General features: G+C 46.5%; 1 protein-coding gene and 1 long non-coding RNA gene across 3 annotated transcripts in view; one reads left to right on the top strand and one right to left on the bottom strand.

Annotated features, from left to right (window-relative positions):
- The window catches only part of mirr (iroquois-class homeodomain protein mirror), a 33,385-nt gene extending 23,565 nt beyond the window's left edge, over positions 1-9,820 (top strand). For both annotated transcript variants that reach the window (XM_076530212.1, XM_076530213.1), the window contains exons 4-5: positions 8,337-8,641; positions 8,753-9,820. In XM_076530212.1, the coding sequence (XP_076386327.1) occupies positions 8,337-8,641; positions 8,753-9,666 (1,219 nt within the window). In that variant the 3' untranslated portion in view covers positions 9,667-9,820. The remainder of the gene's footprint in view (positions 1-8,336; positions 8,642-8,752) is intronic.
- LOC105663212 (uncharacterized) overlaps positions 1-25,093 on the bottom strand; it is a 241,852-nt gene that overhangs the window by 108,057 nt on the left and 108,702 nt on the right. The gene's annotated exons all lie outside the window — the stretch shown is intronic.

The following is a 25,093-nucleotide window of genomic DNA, read 5'->3' as shown; positions in this document are numbered from 1 at the left end:
TCGACCGCGTCGTTTCTCGAGATTACGAATTCTGGAGTACTGGTCTCCGATGCCGTTCGAAGATGAAGCGCCCTCGAGTTCGAAAGCGCACGATAATTAGTCACCCTATCTGTCATCTCCCAGCAACCGTTCGATAGATTTTTCAATTTTTCCTCCTTTTTTTTTCTTTTACTTCGTCGTTATCGTCGTGTCTCCGGGGTTCGACGCCACGTCCAGGGACGCCGAATCGACGCCTCCAACGATTTGTTAGCACGCTTTTACGAGTTGCTAATGGATCGATGATTATAAACAATTAGGAAACGGGGGAGTCAAAACCTTGATACATGCTAATTATTGGGGATCTTAATTATTGATGCGGACTTAATAAAATTAAATAGTTGTCTCGAAGATTAAATTCGTCGAGATTTTTTTGTGAGTAAATTAAAGTGTACACAGATATCTTTGTATTATAATTAAATTGAATAAATCGAAGACCACTCTTGGGTATTTGATTAAATTTTTTCCTGGTACTACAGTGACAAGCTATGTTCGTGACACATTCGCAAGTAGATCTCTTATACGTATGGTAGACATCTTTTATACTTTTCATTACTCTTGAATTTTTAGTTCTAATTTGCATAGTCAGATTAAAAAATCCCCATGGAATTTTGACTTTCTATCCCTCATCACATTGCAATAAATAATCTGTCACGTTCACCTGCTAAAATCGTGGTGAAATTCCTACTATAACGCTGCACAAAAACAATATTATTTATGTTTCCCCAGTTACGATACACTCGCTGCAATCGAGTACAAAATATTCGAAAACACGACGATAATGATTGATTCCCATAAATGTCATTCTCGTAGTAGCTGCTTCTTTTAGGAAAACGATACCGACGGCTATAAACTCGTAATCAGAATTCGCGAATTTGTAAACATGTTGCGATCGTGGAACGGTAAATCTGTCGGTGGATGCATCGATTTTCTCGAAATGCTTTTGTTATCTGGTCCGTCGAAACGGGACCCGTGGTCACGTACCCATAGTGACGGCGGTGGTCGAGCCGACGACTGGTCGGTGTCACCTCGTGGAATCTATACTGCCGCGTGACGCACTTCCGGCAAAGACTGCTTCGTATGCAAGGAAGCGATCGGGTACTACAGCTTGCTTAGCATCCATTCGGTCTAGTCGGTTCGCGCACCGGGTCTTCCTTTACGGAGACCTACCGCCGGTCCACACCGGAACCGAACACCTCCTCTACGCGATAACAATTACCGGAAGATCCGGGATGCACCTGCGGCCCTTCAGATACCACGGTGTTCTTTCGTTCACCGACTTAACATATTCTCTTTCTACCTACGCTTTATTTTCGATGCAATTTTTCTCAGTTAAGACGGGAACATCTTAACTTCAAGAATGCACGTGTGTGCATTTTCGAGTCTATTTTTAATTCAACATCCATGATCACCATGATGTAATTTCTTTTTATATGAGATCCTTGAAGATTCTTAAGTATTAATAGCTGTGCTAAGGAATTGTATTATATCATCGATGTTTTACAGAAACTTGAAACGGATTTCTGAAGAAACCTTTCATTCGACTAATGTAACACGTATCGACTGCTCTGAAGAACAGCGGCGGTAATAAATTGAAATTTCGATGAAAGTAATAAACTTAACACCTAGTATCGTTAATAATCTGCACCATACGTATTCTTGTGCACCTGTTCGCACTCTCTCGCGAACGAATTAAGATTCGCGGACCGTCGCGACGTCCTTAAACGCGCTCGAGCCTCGGAGCGCGTGCCGACACATCGGTCGTTGTACGGACACACTTAATAATACGTGTCGTCGATCGTGAGGAGAGGAGAGGAGGCGCAAAAGGGGCGAGAATCGAAGCCGGACACAACAGTCAGTCAGCTACGTAAACGGTCTCCTGTTCGTACAAGCGACGACTGCGATACACACACCGGGCCGCTTGTTTCTTATTGTTTACCCTATATGTCCCCGGAAGCAGGGCCAATCCGCCGGAAAGACGAGACCGTTAACCCGCACGATCCCGAGACCTCGCGGCCGTGCATGCCAACTCTGCATTATTGGCTTTTTGTATGCTTATGTCAAACGACCGCCGCTCACGCTCTACCATAATACTTCTCTTGGATCCTTGGGCACACACACGCTTCGTCGTCGATTTTCAGCGACGCTATCGTTGCTTTCGGATCTATCTGTCAGACCCTCGTCCGCTTTTCTTCCGTAGAATTAATGCGTGCTCGACCTTCGTCGTCAAATCTCATCGCTCGCGAACTTCGAGAGAAGCGGAATAGAGACGTTCGAGGGTGACTTTAGTCTCTTCGTTCGCGGACTTAGAGATAGTTAACGGTCACGCTCATTGGCTGTCTCGCAAATTTATTCGCGACATTCTCGTTAAATTATAGCGCCAGAGATCGAGATGGACAACGATGATTCCGATTTAATTAATTACTGCCACGAGCAGAACCGCTACTCGCGAAACCGCCGCATTCGAATTCCTCGAATCGACTGTCTTTCCACCGAAATTGATTCTCGACGATAACGATTGTTTGCGGCCGAACCCGATAAGATTGAGCCGCATGTTAAACGGAAAGGTCTCGTCCCCGCGCCGATTGCGAAATATTTCTGGCGTACTTTAGTAGACAGGTCGTACGAAAGTTTGTGGTGCATTATTTACTAAAACGTAGGGAACGAAACGCAGCGATCCTATCGTAGACCGTTTAGCGTTGCCAACAGGGAATGTACGTTCCGACGATAAGATCGCTTATTTGATTTACGCTCCGAGTATGTTGCCAACCCCTTCTGAACGCCCCATCAAATATTTGCTGTCTTCGCTCGTGGTGGAATTACATTGCAATCACGGTGCATCTGATTCATCCTGCAGCCAGACCAACAACCTCGTCCATCGACGAATCTGCGATGTAGTTACATGCGATGATACTTCCTCTCCTCTGTTTTAATCTTTTTCGTTTGGCAAATCTCTGCACTATGGATGCCAAAAGATCAATCCTTTTGTCAGCATTGTTGTCTCGAGCCGTGACAACATACCGAACTTCGGATATATTCGATAAATCACTGTTCACGTTCATCGTTCTGTTTGCCAAATTTGGAAAACTTCCTCAAAATATCTACACCCAGACAGTGAATGTTTTACGTAGCTTTATTAACATTACCTCGATACTGGTTTTCTGCGAGCATCGAAAACGCGGAGACAACAAAATTCCTCTAACGGATAACGTATTCGAATTATCTCGTCAAACTCGAAACGATCCCTCAGGCTGGTCGATCCGACGCAAACTGGGAATATCCAGGGCTAATGAGTCTGGCCCGGTATCCACGCCCTGCAACATTCAACTTCACGGATGTGTCACGTCCCGCGATGATGTACGGCCGTTTAATGACCCGGTTTTCGTCCTAGAGGGTGCTTTTTGCCCACCACCGGCAAGGGTTGCGCGGTGTGGGAACGTGGCCGGGTGAAAAGTCAGCGACACGCGTTTTTCGTCGACAGGGACACAGGCACCGTTCTTCCCTCGTCTTCCTTCTTCGACATGCAGATGACAGCGTTTCGTCGAGCCGTGCCTGTACGTCCTGAATCTTCGAGCTTTTCCCATTAGCCTTAATGGACGCAGATTAAGCCACGTCGAACCGCGAATGCAATGATTTAATGACTGGGCCGCGCCCCGGCCTCTCTTTCGCGGCTAGGCGAATGCTTTTACGGATAACGCGTGTCGACGTCGAAAAGGTCAACCTGGCCACGTTACGTGCAATTTATAGGTCGATCGTTTAGCGAACTCTCGCGTGATCACGTGGTCCACTGCTAAGAAGATCAAAAGCGTTTCTCAAGTTTTTACGCGAGTAATGGACTCACGGACGTTATTATCGAAATTGTGCTTCTCGCGATAAGCGGGTATGCATCGTGTATCTGCGTTTAGTTACTCGGTCGAATATAAGCACCTAACTCTTACACATAATAATATCTGAGAAACGGGGCATTCTCTCGACACTGTCGCAAACGAACGATAAAGGTTCGTTGTAACGATACTACGTACAAGAGTCGAGCAGATCGAGCTCCATCATTCGGTTTAGTAAATTCTCCCGAGTTAGCCATAACAGTAAGTCGAAGAGTAATCTCGGTGGACGATAATTCAACGTCGACTGACTTTAATCGCGGGCCACAGGGGCTACTTTGTGTACGTGTGTTCCGAGATGAATTTAAACGATCGTATGACAAAGTAGCGGACCGTGTATCATTTTATATAAACTCGGTTACGTTCACCGTGATACGGCGAGCAACAGAGAAAGCAGACAAGTTGTATAATCTCTCTTTTCGGTGTGCGTCGAGTCTGTAGACAGACGCGTTTTGCACGAGTGCACCTATGTACGATTGCTCGCGTATCCGCGGGCATTTTCTCCGCTGTTCGGTGTTCTTAACACACGTAAAGATACGAGTGTAACGCGCACACGCACACGCTGCCATCGCCGAGTTTACGATCGATCTGTCACGTCGCTAGCAACCGGTAATAAAGTTGGATGTGGAACAACCGGCTGTCACCAGGTTCGCGCAAAACTTCCTCGCGTCTCGTAGCTCGTCTCTCTGAACGCTTCTAAAAGCTTAACGCGACGACATCGCGTGTGTACACGCTCATCGTGTAAACTGCCGAGTGAAAATCCTTTCTCGTGTACTCTCTTACCTACCAGTCTCTCTTCGGTCTGTTACGATTGTGCGTCGACGATCGAGAGAATCCGCTTGTTTCCAGCCGCTTTCTACCACAGATTCATTTGCCGCTGCGACAATTCGCGCGATGAAAAGGTTGCGAGTCTCGGCAAACCAGAACGATACGATCGCGCTGCCGAGAGTGTTAATTTTAACTCTTTAGCTGCCGGAGATTGCCACATAAACTGCGCGTTGCATGTAGCAAATTTGTTGCGGGACTATTTATTGGTAATTGATGCGGGGATTGTTTGTTCTGGGAAAAGATGGAAGATGTAGTTAGGAAAGTTAATAAGGTATTAACGTTATATAGTAACGCCGTTTCGTGTTTCGCGAAATTTACCGTAGAAAGCGGCTATTACGCTATAAACCGAGAGTTCTAGGGATTCGGAGCTGGGTTGGGCAAAAACTAACCCGATCGGTAATTGGCGGTTATAACTAGCGTGCCATGGCGTCCACTATTAGACCGGCATGATTGACTCGATTATCGTGAATCGCCAAGTAATTACACACCTCGAACGTGTATCTACACACACGATTAAGCGCAGCATACAAATTACATCCTATCGCGTTGGGATTCGAGACAAAAAGGGATTATAAGTATGCTTTAGAAATAATTGTACGCTCATCGTATTTCACGCAGTCGTAAGTTCCAATTACAACCACACGCGAATGAAACATCGATCAGATCAAGAGCAGCGTATAAATCGTGATACTGGAGATGTTCCGAATGGATAACGAAAGACAATCGAAGGAGGATGGACGGACGAAAGGGGCCGCGGTAGGTTGGCGTGGCTTCGCGGTTGATTAAACTGAAACGCGAGCACATGGCTGGAAATTGTAGGCGAGTGAACGTCGGCGTCGGCCCGTGTGCGTGCACACGTATCTACGAGGGGAAAAGATGGCGCCGTCACCGAAATGGCTGCACCTTTGCGTTGATAAAGCAGGCCGAAGCCCGCGACCCTACCTGAAAAGGTGCGCGCCAACGACAGAGCGAGACGGGGAGACGTAACGAGCAGCCGACAGAGAGGGAAAGAAAGAAGTCGGATATCACCCCTAGTTACGAGTGGTAACGAGGGGCGGAGTCGCTCGAACCGCACACCTGCCTCGGTTTCAAACTGGCCATGGTCACTCATCCCCGTTTTTATCCCCTTAAAGGCTACGCCATGACAAACGCGTTCGCGTTAACCGCCGGGTAGTTGAGGGTCGCGAGAAATGGCCGTTTCGATGGACTTTAATGGTTGATACCCTGTATACGTCCCTTTCCGCACGGGAGATGATTGTTCGGTATCGTTCGACATAAAATTCCATCTGCTATCGACACATTAGCGACGACTAACGCACATTTTATGACATACAGTAGCTTTCAGTAATTTCCTGCATTATCGTAGAATATAGGGTTACAAAAAACAAGAAATGAATTACATAATTTATTGTACCGATCCGACTTATGTAGACACCCCATAGAAAAAAAGTAGACAAAGTCGTTTAAACGTTCAGGAAAGTTTTACCGAGCAGAGAGTTAAAACGAGGCGTAAAAAGAGAGATGAGCCCCTATCACAGTTATATAAAATGCAATTTGTACCGCGAACTCGCGAGACGCGTCTATAGAAGAGCGAAGGTATTCGTGGCAGAGTCGACGTTGACGATATAGTATCCTTGCAACCATAGCAAAGGCCGTGCGGGAGATACAGATTGAGAGAAGCAGAGGAAACAGAAGGAAAAAAATCCGCGCGATGGGACGAGGAAAAGGAAACAGAGAAACGGAGGGAGGGTGGACGCGGAAGAGGCGGGGAGATAGAGGATCCACCGAGGGGGTGGCAGAGAGGACGGAATCGGTAGAAAGCAGCAGTTTCCGCTCTCGGGGGCGGTTGGCTGTTATCATGAGAAACAAGCTTCCACTCTGATTTTTTAATCCGATCCGCACCCCCTGCCACTGGCTGAATTTTAAAATAACTGCAGAACGCCATTTGCTCCTCGCAAACAGACCGGGGTTAAGCCATCCTCTCTCTTCTCCTTCTCTTTTTCCATCTTCCTGTTCCACCCTGCGTTTCATCGGTTTCTCTCTCCTTCTCGATCCTTCGCTCTCTTTGCGCCCGTTTACTTCGACCCTCCACTCTGGACGGATAAGAGAACGAGAGACAGAGAGAATCGAGAAAAACGTGCGCGCGTGTGTACGCGTGTGAGCGATCCTGCTCGTCTACACGCTCTCTGGAAGCGGCTGATGCCAAATTGAAATGTTTAGCGCCTCGTTTCAGCTGCTGCGAATCCCGCGTGTAGCCTCGCGAGCGACGAAGACAGACAGAGCCGCGAAGGGAACAACCGGGATAGAAAGATAGGGGGAGAAAGAGCCAGGAGATACCGCGTGTAGGCCTGCCTCGGGGAAGGGTAGATAAGTGACAGTTTTATTAATTTCCCATCTCCTCCCGTCACCGCCACCCTCTCCAGCCCTCGGGATCCGCCGCCAACACCGGGAACGTCAGTCGCGCACGTCCACACACGCTTCATCCCCTCGCGTGTCCTCTCTGCCTTGCTCCCGTCGAAACGAAAAAGCCTGAGAATAAAACTCGATAATGGTGGCCTTCCGTCACGCTGCGACCTTGCAGACAATGGTGTACTTTGGAGCCGACAATAAGTCGTTGGAGGATTATTTCGGAAGCTGCGTATACCGCTTTGTTCGCTAAAAGTATTCGCAAAATTCGAGCCTGTCGCCTGTAACGACGGTTTCGCATCGGTTTTGGGTTGAGATAAAACTGTCGGGTAACGGCGCTTCTGTTGGAAAAGAAGGGTAAGCAAGAAGAGGGAGGAAATCGCGGGAAGACCGCAACGAGCAAGGGAGGATAGGGTGAAATAAGGTAAAAAGTAAGAAGCGAGCGGAAGAGAGAGAGACAGAAGAAGGGAGTAAGCATCTCCCGAGTCTCGGTCCACGGCTGGAAAATTTAATTTCGATCCCGTCGATTCAGCAGTTATACCGAAGTTTAATCTTTGATAAGGGTTAGTCTTTTAGTAATGGGATCCCAGGGGGTCGGTCGCTTCGGTCCGACTCGGTGAGACGCACGGGAGAGCGAGGAGGGGACAGGCCGCTCTCTCGACTCCTTTCCACTCCACTCCTCCTCTGGATGGAAGGAAGGAGCTTAAACCGTTAGATAGAGATCTGCTCTTGGGATGAAAGTAGTAGCTACCCGCTTATATCGTTCCTCTAACCGAGCAGGACTCGGACTTTTATACCGAGCTCTGGGGAAGGCGTAACGAGCCTCACGATTGGATAAGTTTCCCAACACGAGGATCCATCGGAGGCTTTGCTTTCTTCTTCCTCTTATTCTTTGCCCCGCTCTTTGGCTGAGCTGTCTCTTATCCAGTTTGCTGGTATAACGTATCGCGACTTGTGTTCGTCCCCGACCGCGTTATATCCGGGTCACGTGCATCCTACGACGATGAAAACTACAAACGTCGAAGGACTTAATAAAAGGATCGACCGCTTCGAGTCTAGCGGTTCCATTCGGAAACTTTCTTACACTTCGATGTCTCTTAACGAAGCAGAAAGATGCCCGAGATTACACGTCCAAGACGATCACGGACTTGTCATGTAACGGGTGCCTAACTTGTTTTGTTACAGTTATGGCATGGATCTGAACGGTGCGAGACGGAAGAACGCGACGCGAGAGACCACGAGTACTCTAAAGGCGTGGCTGAACGAACACAAGAAGAATCCTTATCCGACAAAAGGTGAGAAGATCATGCTGGCCATCATCACGAAGATGACTCTGACGCAGGTGTCCACGTGGTTCGCGAACGCGCGGAGGCGTCTCAAGAAGGAGAACAAGATGACGTGGGAGCCGAGAAACAGGGTCGAGGACGAGGACAACAACAACGAGGACGACGATAGCGGGAGGAAGAGCGTCGATGAGAAAGATCGGCTAGGTAAGCGCCAATTAGAAACAATCCATCTTTATCAATTTTCGTCTCTCGTATTCCTGCATTCCTGCTCGCGTGACCTTTTCCTCGTCAAAGACAGAACCCTCTCTGCTTCAGACTCGAAGGATTCGGGTACCGGGTCGAGCGAGGACGGCGAACGGCCGGCGCACCGGATGGACCTTCTCCACAGTACCAGTGGAGGATCCACCGGGGTCCAGGGCAGAACGGAGAGCGAGTGGAGCGAGTCACGGGCCGACAGTGGACCAGACAGTCCGGAGTGTCTGTACGACCAGAGAGAGCCCAGGCATCCGTTGCAACTCCAGCACCCGGCGTACCTGGCGTCGGCTCACGGTCGGCTACTGCGTCACCCATCTCCGGAGAGCACCCCACCGAGTAGTCATCATCTTCCACCCAGCACCACCGCCTCGTCGACAGGCAGCGGGGTCACCACCAAGCCCAGAATCTGGTCTTTGGCGGACATGGCGAGCAAAGACGGCGAACAGCAGAGTCCAAACGCGACGACGATGACGGGTCTGCCGTCTCCGTACAGCGGAAGCGGCGGAGGCGGTGGTGGAGGAGGTGGAAAGTTGGTGAGCCCTCTGGCGAGTCGTTTACCACCCCATCATCCTCTGCACCCTGCGATGCACTCGGGCACGCAGTTCGTCCGACCACATCCGGACTTCTACCGGAATCTTTACGGAGCCTCCCACCTAGGATCCGGGGACATGTCGTTGTTGGAGACGTACTCGAGGACCCTGGGCGGCTTGAGCGGCGTCATGCCACCCTCCACAGCCCCCAGTATACTGACGTCCACGTCGTCGGCCGTGTCCGCTAGCGGTAACGTTAAGCCCTTCACGATCAACGGAGGTAGCGGCGCTCCCGGTGGACCCGCCGTTCTTCTCACTACAGCGACCTCGGGACTCTCCCCGTCCTCCTCGTCGACGGCATCCTCCGGTGGGTCCGATCAGTCCCCTCATCCCAGCGGAAGTTTGCCGCCCACGCAGGAGCTCAAGTCTCCGGGACGAGTGTGATTCCCGTGAACCAACGAAGGACTAATATAATTGAAATTTCGAGAGACGGATCGCCGCGCAGCCATTCGACTCTGTGTGGTGTGGATGACAATAATAAGAGACTACAATCTTGTAATTAGTGTACAGTAATTGAACGAAGAACTTCTGAACGAGATACAGATTATCGACCCCTTTCCTCAATTTCCTGGCCCTCACGACTCCTAGTCTGTTTGTCTTCGTATTTTCGATTCCGCTTCCCGCAATTCCCGCTTCCTTTATCCTTTAGTTCCTACTCTCTCGTCCTCGGTTGTAAGCTCTCCTCTGTCTCTGACGGGAAGAAGGAAAAGAAGGAAAAATCGTAGGCCGGTTTATCTTCGTAGCAACAGCGATTGAAAAGAGAAGGAGAACTCTATTCCTAGGCGTGTCTACTTGACGAGTAATAATATACATAAAGAATACTATATATATAAATACACGATGATAATAATAATAATTATTTATGCGTTTGTAAATAGTAGAGAGGGCCCAGTAGAGAGCGTCCGGCCAGTGTATGTATTGTATGTAGAGTAGCTACAATATTATTATTATAATATTTGAGATCATAATTCATACTAACGACGACGATGATGATGAACATTATTATTATTATTCTGATTATTATTATTATTATTATTCTGATCATTATTATTGTTATTGCAATGTTTATAATATTATCGATTCACGTCGACTCGGTCGATCATGACGAGGTATGGATCGTCGATCGCTGTGACAGATTACGAAGGATACGTGGAGCGCAAAGATCCTTGGAAGTCGAGTTCAAAGTTTATCCTTTCGTAAGTATTATTTATTTATTCGATTCGAGAGACATCTCCTCAATCGGTGATGATGATTCGCAATCGACGACACCGTATCGAGGATTTTTTGATCTGCTCTTTCTTTCGGTTGCATAAATCGATCTTTCGTTATTGACGCGTTTCCATCGAACTCGCTCGACTCCGCTCGTAATCTGGCAGACTTAGAATTCGCGTTGCGCCCCGCTGTCGCGACAAAAAACGATCCGTTTGCAAGATGTACCTTGAACCCGAGGAAAATAGGGTAGACAGAGAACAAAAATACACATATAGACGTACTATCAGAGCTGGGAAATCCTCCTGGGCGAGGCGCGACGTTCGCAGGGCGCGGCGACTGTCAACATATCATGTCATGTCGAGAGTGAACGATCGCCATCACCTTTTAGTCATTCGTGTCCAAAATTCACGCGAGCTCGCTGATGCCACATTGGCAGATGGCTCGCAGACTGTGTCCTTTCGCAATAAACGAGTCATTATAAAAAAAAAACAAGAGAAAATACGTTTGGGATACCTCGTCATTCTGTTTTTCCCATCTATTCGTCCCCCTTTGATCGATCGTCTGTTCCCTTCGAGCGGCAACAGAAAATTACAGGGGACACTTCGGATGGAGAAAAAAGGTAAGTGATCTTGAAAGTGCGGGTAATTTATCCTTTATAGCTTTATTAAATACCACGAACATGCTTTTACTCTAGGTACATAATTACCTAATAAGTTTATGCTAGATATTACATCCTTAGCGAATTAGTTTTCACTAAGCTTTTAAATCTTGCTATCTATCATCCGAAATACTACTTCGTTGCCTAATCAGTTTTTCCCTGACCGATTTCCTTTTCGCAACGATCACCCGGATAATTCGTTCGACGACTCGGACCACATCGAACCGACCGCGATCGCGAATCATTATGCCGTTGGCTGGCTAATCGCGTACGCATGCATCCACTGCAGAGAAGGAGAAAGAGGAGAGACAATACGCGGCAGAGGAGGGGTCCAACGCAGAGGACAGTCGGCCAGCGGCGGCAGATGAATATGAAACGTGCCTCGTTCTTGGAACCCGGCCGTAAGATGTACTTATAAAAATGCAAAGCGACCGACTTCTGGGTGGTTGCGGGACAAGCTTGGTTATTAGTAAACATTTAAATCGACAATCGCTATAGGTATACAGGACAACAGGGAATGCCAGATTCTCTCTGTCTCTATCCCTGTTCCGTTCTTTTGCCCTCCTTGCTTTGGCCCTCTGTCGTTGTCTCACGACCGTGGCCGATTCCGTGTCTCCGTCCCGTTCTTGTTCGTTGCGAGAGAAGAGGAACAGAGACACGCATGGCCAGATCGACCATGGTGGAGGAAACAAGAAATCAAGCCGCGGGACCACCCGCCACGGCCTTGGGGGCACCGAGCCGCGGATCCCAAGGAGGTCCATCCCGTCTTCATGAATCAACTCGTTCCTGAATCGGCATAAACCTTCAAAGGGTTGTGGGGGTCCTTCTCCTCCTTGGCTCCGGCTCGCTAGATCCCGCAGAGTTATGTGGACGCTCGTGTCCCTTTTCGTTTCGCTTCTTCTTTCAACGACAATCTGCACGCTTGGCCTTTGCCTCTTACCGTTCTCACGAAAATCGGACGCGTATTTATTTGCGGACACGAGATTACTTCTGCGCGTATTAAATACTTACGTATGGGTAGTTTGAACGTCTTCTTGAACTAGATGTTTGTTAGAGTCTAGATGTCTCTTTGTTAAGAGGGATCGAATATGCAAACCTCGACATTTTCAAATCCCCTTCCAAGGGTGCTTGGATCCAGAAGACCCGAACCGACTAATGCAACGATCGAGGGAAATTAGGTTGAACTCTGTAGAGATTAAAAGTTACGATTCGAGGGTTGATTCGTAGTCTCTCCTTCTAGAGTAAATGAAATTAATTTGTCCCGGTACACCCGATTACGGTGGCGAGCATTATCCCTGGTGGCGCGAGTATACGTCTAATTTTAGCATTACAGAAACGTACGGCGGCACGCGGTTAATGTGGCGAACGGCATTTAAATTGCCCGGTAAACTCGTTTTATGCCACCATAAAGATACTGATGTGCAAAAATGCAGGTGTACACGGGAGAAAGGGAGTCTAAGGCAGGAGGGTATCCAGCGAGACGACTACGGGCCCGGTACCTGGTCGCAGATAAACCGACCCATTACCAATATAGTAGCTCAGTTGTAAAACGATCGTGTCCGCGGCGTACTGACCGAGACAACGATATCTACCGCCCAACGGGGATGCAGTTTTTAGTGGCATCACCCGAGCCAGCGAACGATAATCGACCACTTATCCTACAAGTATACGAGGACGTTGTACGTGAACACCCTCGGTGCGTGCAGTGATTCGACGATGAAATAACTCGGGATCATCCAGTCTTGTCGTACAATGTTCCCGGTGCTGTCTTTGAAACGTGATGGCCATCTGTGTCGACTCTCGTAATATCGTCACCGATATAACACGCGTTTCGACGCGTCAAATATTGCATTCCTATACGCATTTCCGTAAACAAAATTAACGTCACTAAGATCGCTCGCAGTCTACGATTGCCAATTTCTAATCTTCCTCGTAAGACCCCTCTAAAGTCACAGAAATCACGATACGTAATTACCTAGCCTGTTAGAGCTAAAATTCCTCTATGCTCCGGGTATCCCGAGGTGCTCGAACCCGTCTTCCTCGAAATCCTCGTACGTCTTATCCGAGGGCACTGCAAATGGGTACCAGGTTAGCGACGGACGTCCGTTGACTTTCTCGTTGAAGGGAAGGGACGATAAACTATACTAAACTGCGCTCCGTGGCGATGCTTTATTGGCTTTTATCGAGTTTTAACGCAAGCACACCGGATTCCTTTATGGAAACGCCGTTAATTTTACGACGCGGGCATATTTAGCCCGTGGGCTTCTCGTAAAATCATACTTCGGTCGCGATAAAGTTAAAACATCGGCAGGCTTAAAGCAAAGTTCGCCTCGTAAATATGACGGGGGTGGGTGCACGGGGTGGCAAAGGTGATAAGGGGCGACGGGGAGGGGGCACAAGTTCTTGCATCGTGCACAGTATATACGTGTATATACGAGTTGTGCGCTCGTTTATGTACGTGCAGCCGAGGGTAGAAGCGAACCATACCGGGGGTGGCTCAGCCAGGCTGCTTTCACGTCGTTGTAATTAACTTATGGTAATTAACGGAGTCGTGGGCGGCAAAAGATTTTTATTAGGCTTCCACGTCTTTTCAACTTTTTTTATTACGCCGTCTAATTGAAGTTTCTGCTACGGTAACGGGGTGTACAGGGGCCAGGCGGGGGGCCTCGATTGTCAACTTCTTTCTCTTTAAATTGAACTTATTCCGCCTATGAGTTTTTTATTCATGCCTAGGACAAATTAGTCCTTGAACCCTTTGACGCGCACATATTTTTATCGTTAATAACGTAATCGCTAGTTTTTTGAGGCTACGAGTGCAAGTTCTTTCCATAGCAAATGATGCGATCTCCATTTTTATCGTAACGAAGTCTGCACAATTTACTTTCTTTTATCGGGAGAACTTTATTATCGTAGTTGAAGAATTAATTATGTGTGGTTCGTTCGAAGATTAACCAGAAATATGTCACGAGATAAACCATAAAAGGTCGATTTAATTTTTACGAGCAGTTTATGCGCGAATAATATGTTCCAGCAAGAGGTTGACTTATGAAACGATATCCACGGACAAAAATTTTGTATCAAGCTATGTTTCAAACTAACAGTACTTCAACTACACACGGCGTCTAAAATCTCCTATTGAAAGAGATTCTTTTGAAAAAAACACGTGCCCCGGCTCCTTTTTCACTGGCGGAGTCTTCGCGTAACTGCGTGCCGCGCGTCGAAAGGTAGCATAGTCGTGTAGGTGGTGAATAATGAATGGCAGCGTCGAAACAACTTGCTGGACCAGCGTCGAGGACGTGGATCGAGAGGACGAGCAGAAGAGGCGAGGCAACGAGGGTGCAGGGCGCAGTTACAGCGCGAGTTCCGGGTGAAACGACATGAAAAATTAACGGGCTCGCGTTTTGACGTTGCGTCAAACTTTCGTTGTACGAGTGATAGATCGTCCCGTGACCGTGTAGATTACTCTCGAAGCGAACGAACGCGAGGAACGTCGAGAAAAAGGGCACCGGCGAGAACATTAAAAGAAAAAGGGAGTCGAGAAAAGATTTGAAATTCCTCTTTTAACGAGTGCTGGACAAATCGGAATTTTACGAACACGAAACTCGTTCGTTGTTTCCCACGATTTTCATCGGTCTAAAGCTTCTTATTTAATTACATTTCCTTATGTATATTTCAATTAAATTACTAAGCAATTTCAAGCTGCCAATCTCCGTCGAAGACGATGAAAGTTTAACCGCGGTTAAATTTGTCGATATCGAATCCCATTGATATCGAGAAAGCTACTCGTCCACGATAAATTCAATTTATCCGTTCCGAAGTCGAACAGAATCGTAAAATCATCTACTTCCGTGGGATCCGAAGACGCTGAACTCGATACGGAGTAAGGAGGACACGGGAAATCTTCGTGAACGAGATCTTTCCCTTGGTTTTTTTCCTTCCCGACGCGGACAACGACATGAATCGGTAAAGAACACCGTGGACGTCCGTGACGATCATAATATATCGTCGACGTCTGGCTTCCCGATTTGTGGCCTCGGTATCGAATGTTTGATGCGGCCGCTCCTCTTCGACGTAGGTCCCGGATGCTGCGGACTATCTATTGTTCCTGAATAAACCATCGTGTGGCCGAATACCAACGGCAGGCAGTAACTCTTCGACTTCCTGCGCGATTACATGAAAAAGTCGCGTGTGCCGTTCCCTTTCCACCGCCCTTTTCGTTCGCTCGGAGACCTTCGGACTGGAAACCGTCGAATTTTTGCGACTCTTCCACGTTTCTTCGATTCTATATCCCTTTATATTGCCGTAACTTTCGACGCAGACGCAACGTGTACCCTTTGATCGGTAGAGGCGTATCTACATAATTACCTTCGGCGAACAATGCTGCAACGTTTCTTTCGGGTTTTGCAAAAAACGATTCGCTTTATTACAAGCGTATGTCGAAATCTAGAATTCGATGAAAGTATCTGTCGGCGAATTTCGCAACGCGTAGCGAGTAAACGGCGACGAGACCGTGCAATAAACCGCTTTCGACTCGAAACTAAGTAATCCTCGACGGTAACCGAGTCCCGGCCGTGTCGTATCCGAGCAAGGGATTCGCTGGAAGCGCGTCGAGGAGCAGAAAGAACGACAGCGATATTTCATTCGGCCTACGATCCCGCGAATTCGTTCGCTCAAAGAACTTCAAAGGAGTCTCGCGGGTTGCCGGATGTCCGGCTGTTCGCGATCGAGAAGAGAAGCGGCTCGAGGCGTATACCGAGTCGGCGACAACGAAAAGAAAACGACTAAGAATAATAAGGAGAAGAAGAAGAGGAAGAAGAAGAAGAGGGAAGCTTACAGTTCAGCCTGGTACTCGAATTCGTCCGAGGCTTGTCGGCTGGCAAGTACGACATAAGTCACCTACTAAATTAGTGGGTAAGGGGCGGTGCATAATTCACCGCGGGTTAATTGGCGAGCGTTTTCACGCCAGCCGCCAGTCTGTCAAAGGCGGCTACAGTTTAGAGAGAGGAACGAGAGAGAACTCGCCGAGAGACGCCAGCGGAAGCCTTCTTGCTATAGGATCAATTTTTAAACGGTTAACGGCCTGTCTCGGAATTGTGCCCACGGATTCCGATGGAAACATTACTGCCCGTTAAAAGCCGAATTAATGACCGACTGTGATAACAGCCGACCGATCCACAGTTACGTAATTATATGCATGCCTGTTCGAACGATGCCTTTTCACACAAGAGGAATTAATTCAGTTTTGCAAGGCGTTACTTTCCGATGTAGAAATAAAATTCGCAAAATACAGAAAATACAAGTATCCAGTCTGTGGATCTAAGGATGTGGGCATTTAGTCATACAAGGCTATAGAAATACACTGTAGTCAAGATTAGAACCCATTTGCCGAAATACCTGGTTCCACCAGAATATATTCTCTGTATTCATAAATCGTGACCCTGTAATCTTGTAAGCTCATGGAAAAGCTCGTCAACGTTCATCCCGGACGATTAAGTAAGTCACATCGTCGCGGCTCCTAACGAACCGCCACGTCGTTCAGCATCGTCTGTCGCGATTCCCTGCTAGCCATCATCTTTTTCATGCTGCCTCTGTTCTACCTCGTCGCGTGCTTTAGACACAGTATTTATAAACAAGCATCAGCGACTGACCGAGAGATCCTCGAAGCACGTGGATCGAACAACTGCTCGCAAAAAATAACTGTTGAAACGTGGCTTTTATTATTTTTCCGGAGAGAACGAGCACGTGTAAGTTCTTCTTAACCCTTCGGTTTCAGAGATCAGGTTCGAGGAACACAACGATATGTATGTTTTGACAGTGATTATGCGCCTGACGTTATTTTCAACGACTTCAACACTCGCCAAGATTTGGCCCGCGTATATTATACAGAACGCTGTAGCGTATAAAACGATGTCTGGCGAAGTGAGGCATTAGAACAGTCGTCGGAGACGGTTTTGGATATGAAAGACATCAATCATTATAACGACCCCGCGGGAAGTCTCCCTGTTTTGAGGCTGCCTGACAAGCGGGGGACTTTTAATCTCTTTCGAACTTTTATAAACTTCTTCGATCGACGTTTTTGCCCATTACTGAAAATGTTCCTCGCACCTTTCTTCTCGTTTTATCGTGCTCGCTCTTTCTTTGATCGACGGATTATTCTTAACATAATAATTTCTTATTGTTCCATTACTGCAAAGCTTTCAAACTTCCAAGCAAGAATTTTTTTAAAAGGGACAAGATCTTTACCCTACAAGGGATTGAAGACCTTACCCTCTAATTGATAGCAAGTTCACGACAAAGCTAATTTAACAGAATACCCAGAATTTTCAACTGTTCAAAACACGACGGAAGTGTAAAAGTTGTGACATCGTAGACCACGTAAGATTTTCAGGAAGAAAGCTATCGAGAGAAAATCGATGTCCACGCGCGGCCACTAATTATATCGACGACTGGTGTTCGACTTCCAGGAAGGATCGGCGGCTCGTTTCCCTTTTGATTTATTTGCCGGCTCGCGGTTCCCAGCGGGCAGCCGCGGATTTGGCCTACCGATGAAAAACTGTATTTAATTAAACGACTCGATCCGAGCCACGACCAGGGGACAAGAACACGAAAACTACGACGTGGAAGATGACTGGTGACTAGTCGAGGGATCGCGAGCAAAAACAGCGTGGCCGCGGGGCCCCGTTGGATGACGAATCAATCCTCGTCGATCGAAGCAGCTTGTCTCGTTGATCCTGAAGAAGGGACCCTCCGATCGACGAGAAACGGAGTGTGCTTTACTTCGTAGGGTCTGAATCCGTTCAATTATTCCGGCAATGCTGAATTCGAAATTTATCGTTATTCGAATCTTCGAGTTTAGTTCCACGGATGCATCTCTGGGACTATTGTTCCGGTCAATGTGTTTAACATAAAGTTTTCGAAGGGCAGCTGTTTCGTCGAAAGTAGGAACACTGTTAGTTTTTCTGATGACTTGTTATGATCTTGAAAATGATGCGATTAATTACAAGTAGTCGTTAAGTAGCGTAAGGTGTATTTGGATGAGTGTCAACGACCTGGAGAACTAATCGAGTGACTAGAGAAGCGGACAGAGCACAAGTTGGTAGCACGTCATCCCCTGGTCACGTCTCAATCAGTGTCTGGTCAGGACGATAGGGGGAGGGGGAGTCCCATGGTGGCAAGAAGCTCTTGAAGGATTGGCTAAACGTGCCGAATGTTAATTACGCCAGTGGGGTTCCCGGTGTTCCGTAGGGTCCCAGGTGAAAAAGTTCTCGTTCGGATCTCGCCCAACCCCCCACTTGGGCTACTCGATTATGGGACAAGCGATATCGAGAAAAGAAACTCTTCTCTCTACCGTCTGCGTTCTCGATCGCTCCGTCGGATTAACATTCCCGAACCAGCGGGACACCGTCGTCTAACGAGATAATTGATTGTAAAAAGCGTAATTAAAGGGTCGTCCGATGACCGTCTACGTCTAGCCGGGTTTCTTTCGATCTTAACGATACACGCGATGCTAATTTTCGGACAGTTCAGATACCATCTGTCCTGCTGAGATGTTCTTTACTGACTTTGCAAATTTCAGGATAACGCGGATTTATTTCAATTTACTTTTCAAGCTTCCCCAATAATACTGTTAGGTGTTTATTATACAACCGTGTTATTTATGATTGACACTTAATTTATTACGACTGTAAAAAAAGATCGAATTAAAGCAGAATATCTTACCGCATCCACCGTAAATAATTAACGAGTCAAATTACGAGCATCGCGCATATGTCAGGCTAATCCGAAACAGCGATTCTTATCTGCTTCAAGTTAATACGAATCGAGGACACGTGTGACACAGTCGCGAAGAATCGAAGCGTCGTATAAACCTGACGTTAGCAACGAATCATCTTCTTTCGCAATTGCAACAGAAATTACGACCCACGTCGTATATCAGCCAGAGTACGGGTTCGTCACGTTTTTCCCGTACTGATCTTCCCTTCGCCCTCGTTTTCGCCTGCCGTGTGTATAAATAAATGACGTTTATTATGAGAGAATCGTCCTGAAGCAGAGAGAGAAGCGGCACAACAACGCGAAGGCGCGAATCGTCAAAGTGGATTTATGATATTTTCCCACCGACTGCTAGCGTCGTCTTCGAGTCAACCATAGTTGCCTTTGATCTGCCTCTTTCTGGGCCCCGTTCCCGCGAAACGCTACCATTTTCGACGTAACGTCATCGTTAGGCCCTTCGCGGCTCTTCCTTTTTCCTGTTTCTTCAGTCGCTTCGTTGACGAATGAAATGCATCGTTATGGATTGACCGCGCTTAAATTAATCTTCTCTCCAAATTTACGACTGGAATTATTAAATATAAACTGTCTCCAAATTCATGAGAGTTTGACGCATTGATGTAAATATAAGATTAACTAAACCTATGTGTACTTTGAAAAATGAAGTTGAAAAATAAACATTTTGATGAAGAGTGAATGATGCATTCAAGAGAATCATTTTAAAAAATTGTGCAGCTTATAAGAAACTTATGAAATGATAATTTGATCAGGCGCATTGGTGTAAATATAAGATTAACTAAACCTATGTGTACTTTCAAAAATGAAGTTGAAAAATAAACATCTTAATGAAGAGTGAATGATGCATTCAAGAGAATCATTTTAAAAAATTGTGCAGTTTATAAGTAACTTATGAAATGACAATTTGACCAGACGCATTGGTGTAAATATAAGATTAACTAAATCTATGTGTACTTTGAAAAATGAAGTTGAAAAATAAACATTTTGATGAAGAACGAATGATGCATTCAAGAGAATCATTTTAAAAAATTGTGCAGTTTATATGAAACTTGTGAAATGATCATATGTCCAGTTTGGTAGTTTCAGTGTTAAAATATTACAAGTCTGTATAAAGAACTCTGTCACATCTTTCACCAGAATAATTTCAATCAATTATATTTTATACTATGTAAATATAAAAGTTTTTGATCATAGATCGATGTTCACTGTCTGCAAGATCCTATTTGTACGAGGAATTACAAAGTTCAGTTCTAAACCAATCGTAATCTTGACATGCTGCTTTCTCCGAGAGCAGAAATCGAAGACGTCGGATTTAAGCACTGATCCACGGGTCATGATGGATCGCGCGATCCAGGGTGAACGATGCACGCGTTAAAATGTATGAGCCACGCGAAATAGATCGGCTAAATAAATCAACATTGGTCGGTGGCCGTGCGAGATGAATGGAAGTCGAACGGGAATCCGTTCGAACGATTTAATTCCTCGAGCCGAGCGGAGTTTATCGGAGTTTCAAAGCAGCGACTCCTTATTCTTCTTCGATTTCAAAGAAATTGAAGGATCGCGAATCGGTTCTATCGACGCGGTATTTTACGTACGTTCGCGTTTTCTTCGTTATTTATTGGACGTATCAATTTCGTCTGAAACGCGTGCAAAGTTTCCGAAAAATTCATCAAATACTTATTGCACGAAAAGCAGCATTGAAATATATCACTGGGTCAATCTAAAACAACTGTATTTCTCTCTTAATGATCCCTCCATGAATAATAAAAATGCTTTCACGTTGGGGTGCGTAGTAATTGGGGCCAAAGTTCGAAAGAAAAAACTCCGTTCCATAACGAAGATACTCTCACGCGTTTTTTCCAGTTCCGGCAAAAAAAGAAGATTGATGCACGATCGTGCTTACAAATTATGCAGCCACGATATCGTCGATACGCAGATGGATCGATCGTTGCTCCAAAGTGTGACTGTAATTAATTATAAATAATTAGACACGATTCGTTAAAATATCCGAAATAATTCGTGACAGCCCTAACGATCTCTGTCGTTTCATCTTTGCCATACGGGAAGAGCGTCGCGTCACCAAGATCGTTACGCTGACGGATCCTCGCGCGACGGAAGTCACGTGTCGCCGTGAAACATCCTGTGATGCCGCAATTTCTACTCGAAACTCGTCCGAAGGATCAAACACGAATTATTGCGTATTTTTTTCGATGCATTAAAATCGAACGAACGTTCAATGAAGTGAATTTTGTGAAAAGCCGAAAAACGAGCATTCGCTCGCTTCGTCTAAACGCACCCTTAAAAAAGAGTCGAGCACAAATCGAGGTATCCGTTCCGAATGTACTCGCGCGAGATTCGGTCTCGAAAGGGGTCGAGAATGCGGTGTTCCTTCATCAATCACCGCTCAGAGGCCCGTTTATTTTAAGTCGCGGCCGCGTTTTTTTAATACACACGCGTCATTAACGCGTGCTGGCAGCTAGCCGCTCGAGAACGAAGAGGAGGACCGTGTCGACGTGGCGTGCGATTAGGTATTCGATGTTCGACGCTGCGAAGGAAGTGTCCCTCGGTTTGTCGCGCGGCACGTCCGCGACCAAGGTTCCTTGCCAAATTTGCCGCTAAACACGAATCGATTCGGTGCTCGCCGCATCGACTGACCTTAACGTTATTCAATTTTTGTCAACTCCGACACGTCCGACACTTTCCTCCTTTCACAAGAAAATAATATCGAGAAATCGTATCGTAATTTTTCTTCCTAGAAGCGCGATTCGATAACCTAGAGTCTAGAAAATAAACGGGGTTCTTAGAACAGATATCGTCCGAAAGAACGACTCCATTCATGACCGATTCGAGGTGAACGCGATATTTCAAATCTAAGATTCTCTAAAATTCTGGCTTTACTCGAGCTGGATTCGTATCGATTCGAGTACGTAACGGAATTAAAGGCCGGAACTTATCGAGCGAAAGTTTTATCGTCCGCATAGCACAGGTGTGCACATACGTACAGTTGACCGGAACTGGTTCGTAACACGGCCGTTTTTTAAAGTAGTCGCCCACGGATTTGCATATTCGATGCTCGTTCGTTTCCAAGATTTCTGTGTCTTTCGCTGACTCGGATTTCTGGAACATATTCGGTCCAAAACCAGCAGACTATTCTTAGGTTGATTAAGTCTATTGCAGTGTTGGTAAAAGATATTCCTTCACAATTAAATTTTCTGCAAACATATGCAACTGAATGTCGAATTTCTAACAGGTACAATATGTAGGTACAAATCTTTCAACTTTGTGTATTAAGAACAAGTCACGTAGGTTAAATACAATCACTGTGAAAATGTTATAGATAGTAGCTCGAAGATTCGTGTCAAATTAAAGTCGAATTCAGATGACGATATAGATGGAACATCGAGTAGAAGGGCGTTTATCCAGTCGCATTAAAACGCATCGAATTCCGTGTAAAAGCGCGTAGAATCAGAGGAAAAAAGACGAGAAGGGAGCTCTTGTTGCACAATAATTCATACGCGGCCATAGAGAAGCGTATTGCGCCGGTGTACACGCTCTGTGTGGCGGACGGACAATGGCAGAGATTGCGGCGTCGATGGTTTTCCATGCACCGAAACATTCTGCGCGTGCCTCTCCTCGCTGGTTCGCCTCTAAATTGTCCAGCAGCTCGTCGCTTTCAAAGATTTGCGGTGATTTGCCGTGGCGCCGACGTCTCATCGATAAATTTCGCCACCTACACGCGCTCATAATTCGCGCCCCCTTTTTTGTCCTCTGGTAATATTTTCTTCTACCCGAGTCGCTCATGAATATCCCGCGATAGGCCACGCTCGACGTTCGTAGGAAAAACGGGCGATTTATGGAGTCGTCAAATCCTTCTGTCAGCGAGTTTCCGAATGTTCAAGTTTCCAAATTAGAAAATTTCCAAATCGTTAAACGTCTCGAACGATCTCTTCAATTTTGTCAGCGTGTTTCTCCGTAACGTTTACGATCCCATATTTACCAGAGGATGCGCCCACGCGCCTCCGAGAAAAAGGGGGAAGCCAATTAACACGGGTGCTTTCATCGCGATCGCACTGCCGATCCGTTGACGCAACGGCTCCCGATTAAAATTCATTAAAGCCGACGAGATTAGTGCGGTTCTGGAAATGGACTCGAAAGGCCGCGCGACGCATATCAATCGGTTGTCCAGGCCGAAGGGACGACAGACTTAAACTAGGGAAGAAAGGCGGAAAAAACGAACGAGAGGAGATAGAGAAAGGGTGAGATAAAAGGAGGACGTTCTCGGAGTGGCGGAGAAAGAAGGAAAGAGAGAGAATCGGGGCGAGTCGCTAATGAGAGCGACAATTCAGTGTGTCGAGCACAGGCCGCGTGGAATGCAGCCAGCCTCTCGGGTTCCAGCATTCATAAATTTATTCCCGCCGCCTTCTGCCAGCTTCGTTTTATCGTCTGACAATATGCCGCTGCGACCAGTTCACCGACGCGACGCGACGACGTCGTGGCACGAACTTTGAAAATCGAGCGAGTCTCGCGGGGCACCCACTGGGCCTTGTACTACACACGGCCTCGAGATCGGTCAGATTGATTTTTCTTCGCCGTGAGGAATTATCGGCTCCACCTGGAGACACCGCGTGTCTCCATTTCTTTATCGCCACGATCTGGTTATCGAAGGCGCCCCGTGCTTGTTCCGAGAGTTCAAGAGGTGTTTCTGACCACGTTGCTAGTTTCTTCTTTGCTATATTTCTTTTCGTTCCCTCTTTTACTCCTCTTTTATTATGGTAATCGTTCGTTTTATAATCCTCTCTTTTACTTACATAACACTTTCGTTCGATCGAACACTAACACTTTCAATGACAATATTTCACTAAGAGCTTGCCACAATTATCGCAATGATATCGGGGACGTGTACCTGCTCAAGAGTATCAAACCTTGTTCGCCTTTTTATATAAAAGCAAATCTTATCAAGCTTCATACGTTTCAAAATCAAACATCGTATACTGTAATTGACAATCAATCATATATTGAAAACATTATTAACGCGAGTACACAATTATTTCATAAAACCTTACGTTTCAAAATGTTATAACGTAAGTGCCACTTTGCAACCAGATAGAAGAGACCCACGTACGTTTCCAAAACTATGTAAAGATTATTAAGATACACGATTCGTATTTATGGGGGAGTGTGTTAACAAGAGTATAGAAATTAGTAAGAAATAAGTTGTTATTTATCAGGAGGCGGATTGAAGCGGAAGAGAGATTAGCCGGCGTCCGCCAGGAATCTGGTAACGATTCTAGCCGACTTAAGCCGAGTTTTACGCACGGCTTTAGCTAAGACAATGGCGAGGTTCCAGGTTTACATTATTTAATACCCCGTCGGCGACGGTGGTCGGGGCATTAATTAGACGGTGCTCATATGCTAATACGTGGGACTAAGCTCCGCTTATTCGCATAGTAGCTGCCATGAGCCGCGTACAAGCATACTGTGCTCACTTAGTTACTCGGTTATACTACACGTAGCCTCTATGCTAGCCGCCCGTACCAATCTGAAACTAACACTCGCCCCTCTTTCAATGTACACGTACATACTCGCACACGCGTATTCCCGGTCTCTCTTCATCGGTGGATACACCTACACGTTCGCGTCGCTAGCCCACTGAGTTATTTGTCTCGCTAATATCTGTCGCCCTTTGCCCATCCTCTACATCCCGTCTATTCCCTCCGCCACTGTATAACTAACGAACCTCGCCAGCGCTGTCTTACCTCTCACCCTTTTGCAAACGAACGTGTAAGCACCCAACGAAACAACGCGTGCTTGGCTTTTCACCGTTCATTATCGTGGCTAGAAGCGACGCGTTGATAGAGCAATCCTGCACACCTTAAATATTCTCCGTTCGAGATTTACACGGGATAAGTATAAGCCGCTGCTGCTGACAAACGACGTTTAATTGCAAAATGAGAATGCGTTTCCTTGCTTCTCCCTGAGTGATTGCGTTCCTTTCGAACACGAGAATTATTTTAATAAGATGACACAGATGTATCGGTAACACGCATACGACTAACGTTTATAAAAATAAAAAGAGACCGACGCGACGAAAAGCCATAGCGGTGCACATCAGAGGGCACCTCGTCGCCTAAAGATTCCACCGATAGGAGAGAAGAA

This window comes from Megachile rotundata, chromosome 3 (assembly GCF_050947335.1).
Source record: "Megachile rotundata isolate GNS110a chromosome 3, iyMegRotu1, whole genome shotgun sequence".
Taxonomy (NCBI): domain Eukaryota; kingdom Metazoa; phylum Arthropoda; class Insecta; order Hymenoptera; family Megachilidae; genus Megachile; species Megachile rotundata.
This window is presented reverse-complemented; position numbering and strand designations above follow the sequence as displayed.